The following is a 15993-nucleotide window of genomic DNA, read 5'->3' on the forward strand; positions in this document are numbered from 1 at the left end:
GCCAGGCAGGGCCTGGGACAATGACCACACAGAACACCCATGGGACCTCTCCCTGCCACCTCCACCTGGCACGGGGTGGGGCAGATGCGGGGGACCCTCCACTCCCAGCCCCTGTGGTCACCTCGGGTGGCCACCTTCCCAGCCCGGCCTCTGCTCAACCAGTGAGTGAGTTAGGCTGGGGTGTGTCAGGTCCAGGGATACAGGGCTCCCACCGCCCCCCTGACCGTGCACCATCCCTCGTCCTGTGTCGGAGGCTCTGGGCACAACTGCAGGGCCCCTCATTCACCCCGAGCACCTTGTCACGGCTCCTTGCAAGGAGGCCCTCCCGCTGTACCCACCCCACCCGCCGCAGGCAGCTCCCCTGCCCCCTGGGTAGCAGAACTCTCCGGAAAGCGTCCATCGGGGCCCTGGGAGATAATGACCCCCGCAGCGCACACACCCGTCACTTAGCCCGTTACCGCCCGTGGCTGAGACAGTGTCCCCAGGAGCTCATGGCCTTCTCATCCCAGCCCCCACCCCAGGGGCCGCTGTCGGGGAGCTAAGTGCCAGGGGGGTGCGGTGCATGGCTCATTATCTCTAAAGTGGGCTGCTGGCTCCAGGCTGGGAGGGCACGGTCCCCTGGGGGCTGCCCGCTGGGGGCTCGTCTGTGGTTGTCTCTAGGCGGGAGATCGTGTCCCTTTGTAGAGACACACGACCAGGCCCCCCGGAGCTGAGCGATGGCTTTCCGGCTTTCCGGAGTCCGGGCCCCCCACCGGCTGGCCAGGCTCATGGCTGAGGTGAGGTCACCATGCAGCCTGGGCCTCTCCAGCAGCCCCCAGAGACCTTGACCCTGCGGGGCTCCAGGGCGGAGCCGGGACGCTGGGGTCCTGGGGGGAGGTTCAGGCCGCCACAGCAGCGGGAGGGTTGCCGTCCATCCGGCCCTCAGGCCCCTCTGCCCACACGGGGCCCCGCACTTGAGTCTGCCTCTGGGGAGGGGAAACCTGTTGGGGGTAGGGGTAGGACCACGTTCCAGAGGCTACAGGGCCGCCCCCTCCCCACTCCCCCTGCAGGCCCCCTGCTACCCCAGAGCCGCCCTGGCACGGCTGGCTTACCCTTGGCTTCCTTCCAAACACCTTAGGTTTCCTGTCTGTGAAGCCTTGCGGCCAGTCCACACGGTCACTCTCATGGTGAGTGAGGGACCCCAGCGTGCCTGGCCCCAGAGCCCACGTCCGTTCCTCCCAGGACCACCTGCGTGGCCCCTTCTAGTGAAGTCTGTGGTAACGTGCGCTCTGTCTACTCCGCATACCCCCCCACTCGAGGGCCAACTGCTGGGTTGGGGGCCACGGGGGCCATCCGGTCCCGCTGCCCAGGCTGGAGTCACAGGACAGTGTGGCCTTCCTGCGCTGCGGCGGGCGGGAGGCAGTGAGGGAGCCCGGGCCCCCCTGCGGGTGACGCCGTGGCCGTCTGTGGGCTGCTGACCCCGCCGGGCCGTGACGCTCAGCCCCGCTCCCATCGTCACGGAGATGTCTCGCCGCGTGTCCAGGGGAGGCTATTTCTGTCCAGGTCCTCCTGCCACCTGCTGAGTCACCCTCAGCCCTTGCTGACCACCTCCTCTCAGAGCCCAGGCAAGGCCCGCCGGCACCCAAGCAAACACTTCGCAGCTGGCGTCCCGGGGACCTGAGCTCAGCCCCACCCCACCCAGACCAGAGGAACCCCGGACTCCTTCCGGGCCCTTCAACCCCCGTTGAGGAGGTGCCCCCCCACCCCCGCCAGTGCAGGGAAATTTTAACTCACTGTCCCCTCCCCCAAGGGAAGGTGCAGTGTGACCACCCATCTCCTCGGGGGGTCAGGCAGCCCGGCTTGCAGGTGTCAGGGGAGGCGCGGGGGAGGGACGCTGGGGCCCTGCAGTGTGGCCGGAGCCCGGCAAGCCCCCCAGTGGCTGTGCTCTACCTGGTTCCATCCCCCACAGGGGACTCCGGCCCCTTCTGAGCCCATTGGTGTCCATTTTATGGGTGGGGAAACTGAGGCCCGGACGCAGGGAGCAGCAAAGCTTGGGCATCTGCTCCTCTCTCGGTGTCCCAGAGGCAACAGCGGCGCTGCCAGAGGGGGTGCCCTGACCTGTCCGGGGCCCGCGGGCTCCCCCCAAGGATGTGGGGCCGGGAAGCGGGAGCCTGCGTGACAAGCCGCTCCAGTGGCTCCGGGGGAGCCACCTGGTCTCAGAGCCAAGCCCGCCAGCTCCTAGCACGTGCTGACAAGGTGTGGGGGCCCACACGGCCCTCGCCTCCCACCACCCCCCCCATCCGTCTGTGCCACCTGCAGGCGGGGATGAGGACAGCTGTCCCCAAAGGGAGTGGCCGCCCTCCCCCCTCCCCCCCCCCCCCCCCCCCCCCCCCCGCGGTGTGAGCTGTCAGCTCCGGAACCGGCTCCAGCTGGTGCAGCCCCGCCCACAGCCTCACACCCCACATCCCCTCGCCCCGCAGAACTCCCCCCCACACCCCCGCCGTGGGCCCACCTCTGTCTGCTCTCTCCCCCATCCTTGCCCCTTCCCCAGCCATCAGTCCTCCAGGCCAGTCTGGTGCCTCCCCCACAGGCAGCCGGCTGGGGCGGCGGGACGCTTCTGAGGGAATCACACGTCCCCACACCCAGAGGCCAGGGCGCCCGGCCCTGTCCCTGGGCCCTGTGTCCAGCTGTCCAGACCCAGAGTGGGGACGAGGCCAGGCCTCCAGCTCACGGTGCGTGCAGCCCCTTCCTGCACTGCCTGGGGGGCCCTGTGAGTCATTCCCACTGGGGGGCACCACCGTGTATGTCCTTTATGTTCTGAGAGGCTGGGCTGAGGCCGACGGCCCCACCGGGGGTCACAGCCTGTCTCCCGCTCTGCTGGGCACCATGACCCTGGGATGGCACCTCGGGAGGTGGGGACAGACGCTGTTTTCCCCTGCCAGAGACGGAAGGCAGTCCCCGTCACCAGGTGGGCCCGGCACAGGCATGGTGGCCCTGGTCTGTGTCCCCAACCTCCCCCCCCCCCCCCCCCGCTTTGGCCTCCAGGCGCTCTCCAGACTCCGCCGAGCCCCAGCTCTGGTCCGCCTGACTCCCTGCCAAGTCACTGCACCCCAGATGGAGGCGATGGCCAGCCCACAACCCATCAGTCCCAGCCACCCCAGACGCCCCAGGCCCCCGAGCCACGTCACAGGGTAGGCAGGAGGACCCTGGAAGGGCTGCGCTGCCCCTGCGGCCGACAGTGAGCAGGGGGCAGGCCGGGTGGTGGGCAACGGGCCCAGGAGCTCTGAAGCTGGCCCAACGCTGTTGGTCTTGGATGGTCCGAGGGAAGCCGTGGTGCCTGGGGCAGCATGAAAGGGTTCTTTCACGGGCCTCTGGGGCAGTGACGCCGGAGACAGACAGGCAGGCAGCAGTGTCCGGCCGTGAAATGGTAACCGGGAGCTTGGGGGTGGGTGGGTGGGGTCTTCACAGGCACTCTGGGTGGGCTGTCTGCTGGGCGGGCCTGGGGGGGGCACGATGCTCGAGACCCCAGGCATTGAGGGATGAGTGGGGTCTGTCTATGGAGCAGGATCCCCCAGGGCACCCATCAGGTTCCCATCAGGTCCCTCTACAGGGGGGACTTGCAGGGTCCAACACAGCTAGGAGGGGGGTGGGTCAGGGTCTGCTGGGCTCTGGGGTGGGGGGGTGGTAAACAGAAGGGGCCCTACCTCCTGGAAAGTTCTTCCTGCGAGTGGGTTGCAGACACACTGTGCAAGAGGAAGAAACTTGTTCTGGGCTGCAGTCCCCAAGGGCTTCCCGAAGGAAGATCCCAGGTCTTTTCTCAGCAGCGCTGCACCACAGGGAAGAGTGAGGGACCTGACCGCACACGCCCGCCCTTACAAGAGATCTGCTCTGGGGTGCAGCCGTGGGGAGACCGGCCGGGGAGGGTCTACTCGCCAGGGGAAGCATGGGTGGGCCAGGTGTCCGGCAGGGTCTCCTGTGGGAGGGGAGGCAGAGGCGGGAGACCCAGGCCTGCTGGGGATTCAAGACCGGTTTTCCACCCTGGGGAGCTTCCCAAGTTGCCCTTCTCCCCTGGCAGCTCAGGATGTGGGTACTGCCCTCTGCCCAGCTGGGCAGCCTGCCCTGGGGAAACTGCCTCGGGTGGGGCCCCACCCAACCTGGGCCGCGGTCCCCGCCTCCCAGCGGAGGGACACGGCCCTTCCCTGCCCTTCCCCAAGCAGCCCGGCTGCCCTTCCCGCTGGTGGGTGGCAACCCCGGAGAGCTGAACCAGAGCATCCCTCCCCCTTGACGGCTCCCCTGAATCTCCCCCAGCCATGGGGGCTTTGGGGGCCAGGACTCTGACTGCAGGCAGTTAGGGCACCTACTACGGGCCAGAGCCAGGGCCCCAGGGATGGGCGAGGGTGTCTCAGAGAAGGAGCCAGAATGCCCGTTGGGACGGGGTGGGGTGCTTCGACCAGACGCCTGCGGTGGTGTTGAGGATTCTGCGGCCACATCCAGGCCCGGGTGTGGGCCAGGCACCCTGTCTGGTGCCCACCGAGGCCCCTGGAGGCCCCGATCGGCACCCCCACAGGGCCAGTCCCGGCCTCACGTCCCATCTCTCCCAGACAAGGGGGCACAGCCTGGGCAGCTGTGGAGTTTAGGGCTCATTAGAGGCACCTCTTCTCAGACACCACACCCCCCCATCCTCCCCCCCAGGCTCTGGCACGGATGGCGGCCCCTGGCCTCCTGCTCCTCCTGGGGTTGCCTGGGGGGGCCTGGCCCAGCCTGGGGCCGCCCCGACGGCCGTGTGTGCAGTGCTGCCCGCCCGCCTGGCCCCCTGCCGCCCCCGGCCCCTATGCCCGCAGGAGCGATGGGGAGCGGTGGGTGCAGCCGCCTCGCATGCGGCCTACCATCGACGTGTCGATTCTCAAAGGTGAGTGTGAGCAGAGCCCCCCCCGCCCCCGCCCCTGAGCCCACACCCCTGAGCCCACAGGACTCCGCACACTGGGGGCTGGAGAGCCCCAGTCGGCTCCAGGAAGGCACCTGGGGGGGCCTGCCCCGGACTCCCAGCAGCTGCGTAAAGACGGGGAGCAGGGTGGCCCGAGTCCCCTCAGTCGGCTCACCCACCCCGCAGCGGTGCCCCAGGCCCAGCCCCCGGGGTGGGGGGGTCCCCGAGCTGCGACCCCTCTGGAAAGAGGTCAGCTCCAGCAGTACTCACCCTGGGGCCCTGGGCGGCAGGTTGGTTGGACTGGGTTTCCAGCTGCCCAGCCCCTCGCCCGTCGAAGCCCGGGTCAGACCCTTCCCACGTGGCCATCGGCACAGGCCCCAGAACGGCCACGCCTTGGGGTGTGCCTTCTCTCTGCCCCGAGTGACTCTGGACCCCGAGCCTTGACCCGTGGCTTCCGCTGTGCCCCTGCAGGTGAGAAGGGCGAGACGGGGGTCAGAGGTCCCTCCGGCAGGAGCGGGCAGGAGGGCCCGCCGGGCTCCCGGGGCCTTCGGGGCCGCAAGGGCCAGAAGGGGCAGGCGGGGCTGCCCGGCGCCGCACGTCGGCGCGCCTACGCGGCCTTCTCGGTGGGCCGGCGCGAGGGCCTGCACGGCACCGACGGCCTCCGGGCCGTGCCCTTCGACACGGAGCTGGTGAACCTGGACGGGGCCTTCGACCTGGCCTCGGGCCGCTTCCTGTGTGCCGTGCCCGGCGTCTATTTCCTGAGCCTCAACGTGCACACCTGGAACTCCAAGGAGACTTACCTGCACATCATGTGCAACCGGGAGGCCACGGCCGTGCTGTACGCGCAGCCCAGCGAGCGCAGCGTCATGCAGACCCAGAGCCTGCTGCTGCCCCTGGCCGCCGGTAACACGGTCTGGGTGCGCCTGTTCCACCGAGACCGCGACAATGCCATCTACGGCGAGCCCGGCGACCTCTACATCACCTTCAGCGGCCACCTGGTCAAGCCGGCCGCAGAGCTCTAGCGGCCCAGGGAGGGCCCCCCCAAGGCCCAGCCCTCGGCAGCACCCTTCCCCCAGACACCACCCGGCTCCACCCCACCTTCGAAGCTGAGAGGCCACGCCGGCAGTCTTTGAGGCCCGACTGTATGCAGTGTTTGAGCATCAGCTGCATGCAGGCACTGAGCAGAGCGCCAGAGATGTGGCTGCAGCCAGACAGACTCGGGGCCTAGCCTGGAGGGGAGGGACACGATCGAGTGTTCACATCAACGAGTTCGGGATGAGACCTGCGGTCCGGGTGGCGTGGGGTGGGCCTGGTGGGCCGTGGAGGGGCGGGCGGGGCGGGCGGGGTCTGCCCTTGAGGTGGAGCTATCTTTTCTGCCTATAAAGGGCCAAGAGAGGCACCACTGCTGTGGGGACATGTACAAAGCGTCCGCTGGCTGGGCACCGGGGAGGCGGAGAGGGGGGTCAAATATAGGTCCCGCCCCCTCAGAGCTGACTCCCGCGAGAGGCAGGCCGTATCCCAGGGTGTGAGAGGGGGGCCAAGGCCAGAGACGGGATGGCATCGAGCAGGGTGGGGTGTGGGTTTGGACCGGGGGTGAGAGTCCTCCTGGGCGTCACACGGGCCCAGCTCTGGTGGGCGGATGTTCCGGGACTCCCGGCACCCCCTCGTCCTTTTGGATGGAGGAGGGAGGTCATACCTGGCTGTGTGCCAGAGCCCCGGCGGGGGGGGGGGGGGCAGACCTCCATCGTCACATCGAAGTACAAGGCCCTACAGGCAGGGGTGGAGGTGGAGGGTGGCCGTGCTCACGCCAGAGGAGGGCTCCGTGCACCCCAGGGTTGGAGCCTCCAGGCTGCCCGCCCCCCACAGGCCATTCAGAGTCTGTTGCTTTCCCGGTGCGTGTCCCCCTGGCCTGGGCCTTCGGCTGGCCCCTCCTCTAGCCTCACAGCCCGCAGCGCCTCCCCGAATGTCTTCCCGCAGCTGCCCCGCCCAGGCGAGGATCCTGGGGCGATGAGACCACGGAGGCCCTGGGTAGAGCAGCGTCTGGTCCCCCCAGAGCCGGGCGGGCTGACTCAGGTCCCGGCTGTGCTGAGGTGGCTGGAACTCAGGCGGGCTGTACTCGCAGGACACGTCAGAGCCTTGTAGAAGGAAGGTCCGTAGGCCCCTGGCCAGGACGCAGGACGTGGCAGAGGTGGCTGCTGGAAGGTCCAGACCCCTCTCTCCTGTGGGAGCACCAGGAGCAGGCGGGGCTCCCTCAGTCCACGTTCACCCTGGGCCCCAAAGAGCACCGATATGGAGCCCCCAGACCCACCTTCCCTGGAAGACCTCCAGGAAGGTTGGGGAGGAGGAGGGGTCGGCAGGGATCACCATTCCAGACACACAGGAACGGGCTCTTGTCCCAGGATAGACGGCCACACCTTTAACAAGTAGAGAAACTGAGGACCAACAGGGGCATGTATGGTGCAGGGAGCCGGCTCTCCACCTGCTGGGCCACCCTCCCCAAGTGTGGCCCCACAGGGAGAGGCCTCACTGGGAAAGGTGCTGGGGACCCCTTTGCTGCCCACAGAGGGCCCGTCTGTGGGGGAGGGTGCTGCCCACGCAGGGCCTGTCTGCAGGGGGAGGGCCTCTTTGCCAGCATCCCACCCTGTGGCCGGGTCCTAAAGCCTCGTGGGTCCTGACCAGTGGGAGTCCCGGCGCCCCAGGTATGAGACCCCCACACCCCCCGTGCGGGCCCTGCAGCCGGTCCTGGCCAGTGGGGAGCCCCAGAAGGAAGCTGAGCCCCATGAGTGTGGGTTCCTGGGCCTCCAATGTGCCAGCCCAGGCCCCTCACACCCGGCCCTGCCAGAGACGGGAGGGACAGAGAGGCTGCGGGAAGCCAGACGCCCCCGGCCCCCTGACCCAGGATGCAAACTGGGACTCCCCTCCTGCCCTGACCGAGACGGGACCCCCGGACCCCGGCGTGCAGCAGGCTGGCCGGGCCAGTGGGAAGCCTATGTCTCCCCAGCTGGCTGCGTGACCTCAGCTCCCACTTCCAGCAGTGGGCAAGGAGGGCCTCAGTCAGGCCCCCAGGGCAGCCGCGGCCGAGAGAGCCTGTTGCCCGGGATGCCCGGGTCTGGGGAAGCCTGCTGACCCGGCGACCCCTCCTTCTAACCTCAGGGCGTGAATCCAGCTGTTCACGGAGCCTGGACCAGGGAGGTACTGGGACAGCTCAGTGGAGCCTGGGGGATAGGCCCTGCTCTCAGCTGCTGGCCCAGGAGGGCGTCTGATAACCTCTGGGAGTCAAGGCCACTACGTCCCCTGGGGACCAGGAGTGGGGTGCGTGGGGCGCTTCAGGGCCCTCGGGGGGGGCAGTCCAGGACAAAATGGCAGTGCCGATATGCCCCCTCCCCCAGGTTCACTTATTTGGAGACATGAACAAGCGGGACCCAGGGTCCAGTCACCATTTCCAAGCAACAAAGCTGGGACACGGAGCTGGGTGCCGGTGGGAGTCCGGTGGAGACCCCGACGGGAACAGCAAGCCTGTGGACTCGGGGTGACCAGGCGTGTGCATGTGCCACGAGAAGGCTGGAGAAGGCACAGCCCTGCCACGTGCCCCTGAGACGGGACTCCGGCCGCTTTATCCACGTTAGTCTGTCCGTTCCGCGGATTCCCACAAATGCCCATTTAAAACATTCAGGTGAAATTCATAGAACGTGAAACTTACCATTTTGGAGCAAACAATTCGGTGGCATTTAGCACATTCACAGGGCAGCTCCACCACCATCTCCATCTAGTTCCGGAACTTTCTCCTCACCCCAAAAGGAGACCCCGTCCCCTCCCCCAGCCCCTGGCCACCACCGATCTGCGTTCTGTCCCCGGATTTGCCTCTTCTGGGGGTTTCAGAGAATCGGAATCACTGACCGTATGGCCCTTTGCGTGTTGTTCTGTGAGATCGCATCCCCCGGGTGGGTCCACGCTGTGGCACCTGTCATGGCTTCATTCCCTTGGGTGGCTGAACCCCGTCCTGTCGTGTGGACGGACCACGGTGCGTCCATGTGAGCACTGGGGGCCCTGGGGCTTTCTCCACCTGTGGCTGTCGTGGAGAGCGTTATCGTGAACATTTGTGCAAAATCCACTCTCTCAGTGTTGTGGGCCAACCCTGGACACAACCTAGAAGAGCGGGTAGACGGGAATCTAGAACATTCTGAGACCCAGCTCTGCTCTGTGTGGAAACCGGGCCTGACCTGGGAGATACGGCAAGTGCCATGGCCACCAGGCAGAGGCCAAGGGAACCGGGAGGACCCAGGTGACCGATGTGCCAGCCAGGCAGGAGGCCGAGATGGGGACACGGCCACGTCGGGCACACCCCCAGTGAATCACGCCTCAGGTGAGTAAAAGAGCCACCAGCAACACAGCCATTAAAAACATATGGGACAACCCCCCCCCCACAGTGGCATTATTCCCCTCTGAAAGGGAGGGCCACTCAAGCCATCCACGGATGACGAAAGGATGAGCAAACCGTGCTCCGTCCACACGATGCAATATTATTCGAGACATTCCGACACGCGCTGGGACACGGATGGACCTCGAGGACACCGTGGTCAGTGACATAACGCCTGTCACGGGAAGACAGTGCGGGCGCCCCTGGGGACAGAAGGAGACGGTGGTCCCCAGGGGCAGGGGAGGGGTGGGCACAGAGCTTCTGTTTGGGGCCGTGGGAGAGCTGTGCGGATGGGCAGCGGTCGTGGTCCCAAACAGCGGGGATGTGCCTCCTGCCACTGAACTGTGCTTCTAGAAACTTCGACTACGTACGCTTTACCACGGTAAAAATACGTGAAAATATTCAGCTAATCTCTGGAAGGGGACACAATGCTCAATTGAAAAACCAAAGTGATGGTGCGCCTGGGTGGTTCAGTCGGTTGAGCGGCCGACTTCGGCTCAGGTCGTGATCTCGCGGTCCGTGAGTTCGAGCCCCGCGTCGGGCTCTGTGCTGACAGCTCAGAGCCTGGAGCCTGTTTCAGATTCTGTGTCTCCCTCTCTCTGACCCTCCCCCGTTCATGCTCTGACTCTCTCTATCTCAAAAATAAATAAAGGTTAAAAAAAAAATTAACAAAAAAAACCCCAAAGTGGAAGCATTTGCCAAACAGCTGAGTGATAGGCTGGCTCCACATCAGCCCTGAAGCCCAAACACAACACAGGAGGACACATGAAACCAGAGGGCTGGACGATTCCTCCGCGTGGGAAGGAGTGAGGGTCGCCCTGGGCCGGGGGATGCCGCTCGGGGGGGACGGCCCGAGTGCCGGCGTCCGGACATTCTCCATCGAAGGGCGCCCGGTCACACCTTCACACGTGCCCCTTGAGGGACCCAGGTGGACAGGCCCCGGCAGAGTGGCCCAGGGGGCACATGGAGAGACCCACCGTTCGGAGGGGCGGTGAGGCCACAGTCAGGTGTCAGAAGCAGGAGGCCCCAGGCAACGGCAGCCTCTCTCCTGCGACCTCTGTCCCCTCCCCCACTGCATCACCGGCCACGGGGCGGACCCCTGCGTGGCTCCAGTGACTTCTGGGCACGCCCGCTGGGGGCTGAGTCAGGAGGGAGGGAGAAGACCCCGCAGGACAGGCTGGGCACCGTGTGGGCAGGGATTGGGGGCGGCTCCCCATGTCACCTGCACCCCAGGCCCGATGGCCACTGGGACACGGATGTGTGTGTGTGTTGGGCATCTCCCGTCCCCCCCCCCCCACGTCCATTCCCCAGCTTCACCCTGACCCCTGTGGACCAAATCACCACCTCCCAGCATGTCTGGCAACGGGGAACCCAGCAGGATACGGGAAGCAGGGAGGAGAGAGGGGCGGGCACTCAGTCCCAGCTCTCCTGGCGGGCTGGCCACCAGGCCCCAGCTGCCCTGTGCTGAAAGAGGGCCCCTCTTTGTTCTCATAAGCCTGTCCTCGCACCTGTCACCACCCGCCACGCCAGAATGTCCCTGTATGACATGTTTGTCCCTTCTCAAACAACTCGGCGGGGCGGGCTGCCTTTCCCACCGACAGGCCGGGCCCGGGAAACGTGGGGGAAGAGTGGGAGTCACGGCAGGGTGTTGAGCGGGAGAGAACATGGCCGGTCCCCGCTGCTCGCTATCGGTGTCCTCCAGCAGGAGAACCAGCCCATGTGGCCAGGAGGACCTGCCCGTCTCCCTCCGGGGACATGCCTGATCCTCCCCCACATCACGGGGCTACGGTCTGGGAGAGAGACTCCAGTGCAGGTGCAAACGTCGGGGAAGGGCTGGGCTGGCAAGAACCACATGTCTGTGCGGGCAGAGCCCCTGCCCCTCACCCCCCACCCTGTGTCGGGACCTGCCCAGGTGCCCGATGGTGCCCCTGGACCAAATGCAGAGCGGTAAGAGCTGTCTACAGAGAAGCATCCTGAAGGAGGGGACAGGGCGGGCCTGGAGGGAGTGGGAGGGAGCCCCAGGGTAGGGAGTCCCGGGCAGCCACAGGACCTTTGGGTAAGGCCTCCAACCTGGCCAGAGCCCCCTTTGTTCAACGTCCTTTGAATCATTCAACAACCCCCCCTTAGGAGTCCCAGTGGTGCCGGCTGGCCCGGGCAGGTCAGGTCAGAGGGCTTGGCTGCAAGGAGGGGACATGGCGGTGTCTGGGACAGAGACCCCCGGTGGCCAGGGCGGAGGGGCCGCAGACCCAACTGTCTTTCCGGGTCCCTGTCCCCACCCTTCCCTGGAGATCCAAGCTGTGCAGGGGCCCTGACCAGTGACCACTGAAGACTCTACGGTCTTCGGAGCACGTCACAGCTCTCTGTGCCCCCACGTTGCCGTCAGAAGTCCTTCCTGGTGTCTCCCGTGGTCTGTCCGCCCTCCTGCGCCAGGACACCCGAGAGGGGGGCCCTTTCTGGCCCCACCCAGGGCACCCCAACGTCGCTCCTGCTGGCAGGGATTGGCTGGGGAGCGGCCGCCGCCGGCCGGGCCTGTGAGCACAGCCCCGGGGCCATCTGGCCTCGGTTTTCCTCCCTGTGGGGATACCTGTCCCACCCCATGCCCCGCCTGGCCAGGCAAACAGACCCCTCCTGTCTCTGCACCCCATCCCGGAGGCAGCCTCATCCTGGCCCCGCAGGCCGGATTTCCTGAGCAAGGTCACTCTGGGATCCACTGGAGCCCAGCAGCCAATAAAAGGCACCGATGCGTGGAGAGAGCTCATAAAGCAGGTCACCCACTATAGCATGTTTGCTCTGTGTCCCCCTCCCACCCCCTTCTCAGGGCCTGGGGACGCGGGGCCCGCCAGCAGCGTGGTGGCCCCGTGCCCCCACCCCGGCGTCCCCAGGCCCTCCTCATCTACCTGCGGCTCCGTTCCCAGATAGGCTTGCGGGGGTGTCTGGGTCCTCGTGGCTCCTGCTCCGGGCCCCACCCGCACCCACGGCTTCAGACACTGTCCACACTGGCCAAGCCTAGCTCCCAGAAACCACCCAGACCTAGGGGCCAGGGGCTGCCTGGAATCTGCAGGGACGTCCCATCAGGCCCAGGGCCCCACACATGCACATGCGTGCACGTGCACACACACACACACACACACACACACACACACACACACGAGGGCGCTCTGGGCTGGCGTGGCCCTGGGCGGGAGCTCATGATGTCAAATCAATCGGGAGGAATCGATTCGGGCAGAGATTTCCGAGCCATCTGCTCGCTCCCCAAAGTCATTCTGAGCATATTTGGCCTGGGGTGTGGGTGGCGGGTCGAACGAGCCTCAGTTTCTCCCAGGGCACCCTCCCTCCCTGGCTGCTGGCCGCGGGGGGCGGGGGTTGGTCACCAGCGAGGCTCTGCGGCCCCGACCCGTGGAGGAGCTGCCACGGCCCCCAGGAACCGAGCCCCCACACGCCCGGGGGCAGGGGCCCCAAACGAGCCCCCCCACTCCCCACACGCACAGGGCCGCCCCAGGCTGGCTCTCCCTTGGGTCCCGCTGTTTTGCACTCTCCCCCGTTTTCACCTGCGTGTCCCGGCTCCCGCCTCCCGGGGTGCCTGTCCGCCTCCTCCCAGCCTCGGCTGACCCGTGAACCCAGATCGGCACCAACTTCGATCGGCTCCGGGGACAATATTTGCTTTGGGAAACAGTCAAACATTTATTCTCCAATTTATTCAGGAGATCGGTTGTCAAACACAAGCGGCCTCGCCACGCTCTTGCGTTTCCAGGCCTTGGCCTCTGTCCAGGGTCGGTGCGGGGCTGCGGGCGGCACTGACCAGGTCTCCCCCTTGCCCGGCATGGCTCTGCGGCTCCCCCTGCCCTCCTGCGGGTCGGAGGTCCTGCTCTGCGCAGACCCAGGGAGCGTGAGCCGGGGTGACACCAGGGAGGGCTGTCCAGATGGGGGGGGGGCACACAGGCCGAGTGAGCCCCCACGTTCTGGTCCTCCTTCCAGCCTCGGAGAGAGGCCCAAGGCACATGGTGCCCCGGCAGGTCTCGGGCTGGCATCTTCTCCAGGACCGCACCGCCGGCTCGGGGCGGCGGCGGGAGGGGGTGGCGTTTCTGGGGGTGGAAGGACCACTCTAGTCTGGGGATGGCAGAGCTCCCCAGGGGTCTGGCATTTGCTGGCATTTGCACGCACCCACACAAGTGCCGCCTTCCAAGTGGCTGCTATTTGTGCTGGGAGCCGCTCCCCCCACTGCTATCTGGAAAATTCTCCTCTGCTGCTCTCGTCCCCCGTCCTCTCCAGGCCAGAGCTCTTGCCAAAAGCAGAAGAGATGACTGTGGGTTCCTGCTTCCTCCCTAGGATGGCCTCTACCGATGCCCTAGGGACCCTTTGCACAGGGCCCCTCGGGACACTTGTGTCCCCCCGACCCGGGGGCCCGGGGGCCCGACCCTCCACCCCCAATTCAGCCACTTTGCTTGCTGCTCCCCCATCCCGGTCCCGCCACGGAAGCCTCGGCCCCCAGCCCGCCCCTCACTGCCCCCCAAAGCATGACCGTGGCCAACCAGGAAGGGAGATGCCGGGGCAGGGGTGGGCAGCCGGCAGCTGGGGGTCTCCAGGACGAGAGAGCTCCGCAGTCCCAGCCGTCCCCTGTGGGGCCCCGGCCCACCCTCCCCGCACACAGCCGCGTTCCCTCTGCATCTGCCACCTCCAGAGTCAGCACGGTCACGGGCCCCGGGCAGTGCCGGGGGGCAGGGGCCCGAGCCCAGCACCCTCGGGCGTCTTTGTTTTCACAGACTGACACTTGACCAGGTGATGCAGGGCTGGTGTGACGAGGTACATGGGACCGCAGGGCAGAGGCAGGGAGAGCAGTCACCAGCTCACGCCAGTGGTCACTCCCCAGCCCGGCAGGCTGGCACGAGCTGGGGGCAGGATAAGGCCGAGGCGCCCTGAGCACTGCCGGTGACACCCGGCCTCTCCCACCGGCTCCCTAGCGTTCTAGGAGCCCAGCCTCTATGGTGGGAACGGGCTGGGGGGGGCTGCTGACAGCTGGTCCCTGCAGGGCCACCCACGGCCTCGGCCCACACAGCTGGTCCCCGCACCACACAGAGCGTCCGGGCCACAGGGAGTGTGGGGCACTCAGCAGGCCCCCCCCCCCGAATCTTGGGGTGGGGCTCTGCCCAGCAGGAAATGCAGGCCGGGCGGGGGGCAGGGGCCACCTGGGGCCACGCCGGCCCTCGGCGCTCACAGCCGGCTGGTCTGCATGAGCCCGTTGGCCTCGGAGCCGCGCGCGGGCGTCGTGGCCTCCCGAAGCCGGCCGCTCTTGTCGGCCTGGGGCTCCGCGGCCTCCGCGTCCTCGGCGCCGTAGCCCTTGCGGAGGCACAGAACCTTCCGGAAGCTCTGGCGGAAGTTGTCAGAGAGGAAGCCATAGAGCACGGGGTTGGCGCAGCTGTTGGCGTAGGACAGGACGACGACGAAGAAGTAGGCGCCCGCGGAGGCGGGCTCCGCGGGCAGGACGAAGGCCAGGTTGACGATGTTGACAATGAAGAAAGGCAGCCAGCAGCCCGCAAACACCACGACCACCACCACCACCATGCGGGTCGCCTTGCGCTCCGAGCGCCGCCGCGTGGCGCCCACGCGCACGCCCGACGCCTTCACCTTGACCACGATGAGCAGGTAGCACAGGCAGATGACCAACAGCGGCCCGAAGAAGCCCAGCACGGAAGTGTAGATGATGAACACGGCGCCCCACAGGCCCACGGGCTCCGGCCAGCTGACGTTGCAGGTGTCCCAGCCCTCCTGGATGTCCGCAAAGACCACCAGGGGCAGCGACATGAGCAGCGAGAAGGTCCAGACGCCCGCGCTCGCCAGCTTGGCCACCCTGGGGCGGCGCCAGCGGGCGGAGCGGATGGGGTGGACGACGGCCAGGTAGCGGTCCACGCTCATGACGGTCAGGCAGAAGACGCTGGTGAACTGGTTGATGCCGTCCAAGGTCATGACCAGGCGGCACAGGACGGGGCCGAAGGGCCAGTAGGAGACGGCGTTCTGCGTGGCCAGGAAGGGCAGCCCCAGCATGAGCAGCACGTCAGCCACGGCCAGGTTGAGGATGTAGATGTTGGTGACCGTCTTCATCTTGGCGTGGCGCAGCACCACGTAGATGACCAGAGCGTTACCCCCCAGCCCCACCACGCACACCAGCAGGTACAGCACGGGCACCACCACGGCGCGGGCCCCCGGCGAGGCCACCGGCCCCGCCAGCGTCCCGTTGTGGCCGCCCGCGCCGGGGGCCGCCACCGCGGAGGCGTTCCAGGCGGCCAGCGTGGGGACCGGGAACAGAGGCTCCATCGCGGCCGCTGCGGGCCAGGCGGGGCGAGCGCGGGCACGGCGCGTCCTCTCTGCAAAGACAAGGGAGGACGCGGGGCGATTACCGGCCGAGGTGTTTCCTCCCCGGGCCCCGCCCGCCCGGGAGGCGCAGGATCTCCCCTCGGCGGGTAAACACGATTACTCACGTCCAGCTCGGCTGCGGCCGCGAGTCGCATTAAGCAAATTGTTTGGAAAACAAGCCCAGAGAGGAAGGAGCAGGGGGCTGGCAGCTCGATGGCTTCCAGAGCCCTGACTATCCCTATGCCCCCCACCCCTAACTGCCCGGGGGCAGCTCCCCTCTGGGCCTCTGCTCTCCTCCAGTCGGCTAGGGCCTCCTGGGGCCTGG

General features: G+C 67.1%; 2 protein-coding genes across 2 annotated transcripts; one reads left to right on the forward strand and one right to left on the reverse strand.

Moving 5' to 3' along the window:
* Window positions 1-4671: 4671 nt before the first annotated feature.
* C1QTNF8 (C1q and TNF related 8) lies at window positions 4672-6463 on the forward strand. The gene is made up of 2 exons (XM_043561078.1): window positions 4672-4888; window positions 5375-6463. The coding sequence occupies exons 1-2, from the start codon at window positions 4684-4686 to the stop codon at window positions 5923-5925; spliced, it is 756 nt and encodes a 251-aa protein (XP_043417013.1). The 5' UTR covers window positions 4672-4683; the 3' UTR covers window positions 5926-6463.
* Window positions 6464-12988: 6525 nt separating this feature from the next.
* Window positions 12989-15759, reverse strand: SSTR5 (somatostatin receptor 5). Its single transcript, XM_043561079.1, has one exon. The coding sequence runs from the start codon at window positions 15627-15629 to the stop codon at window positions 14529-14531; it is 1101 nt and encodes a 366-aa protein (XP_043417014.1). The 5' UTR covers window positions 15630-15759; the 3' UTR covers window positions 12989-14528.
* Window positions 15760-15993: the final 234 nt, after the last annotated feature.

Source organism: Prionailurus bengalensis, chromosome E3 (genome assembly GCF_016509475.1).
Source record: "Prionailurus bengalensis isolate Pbe53 chromosome E3, Fcat_Pben_1.1_paternal_pri, whole genome shotgun sequence".
NCBI lineage: Eukaryota > Metazoa > Chordata > Mammalia > Carnivora > Felidae > Prionailurus > Prionailurus bengalensis.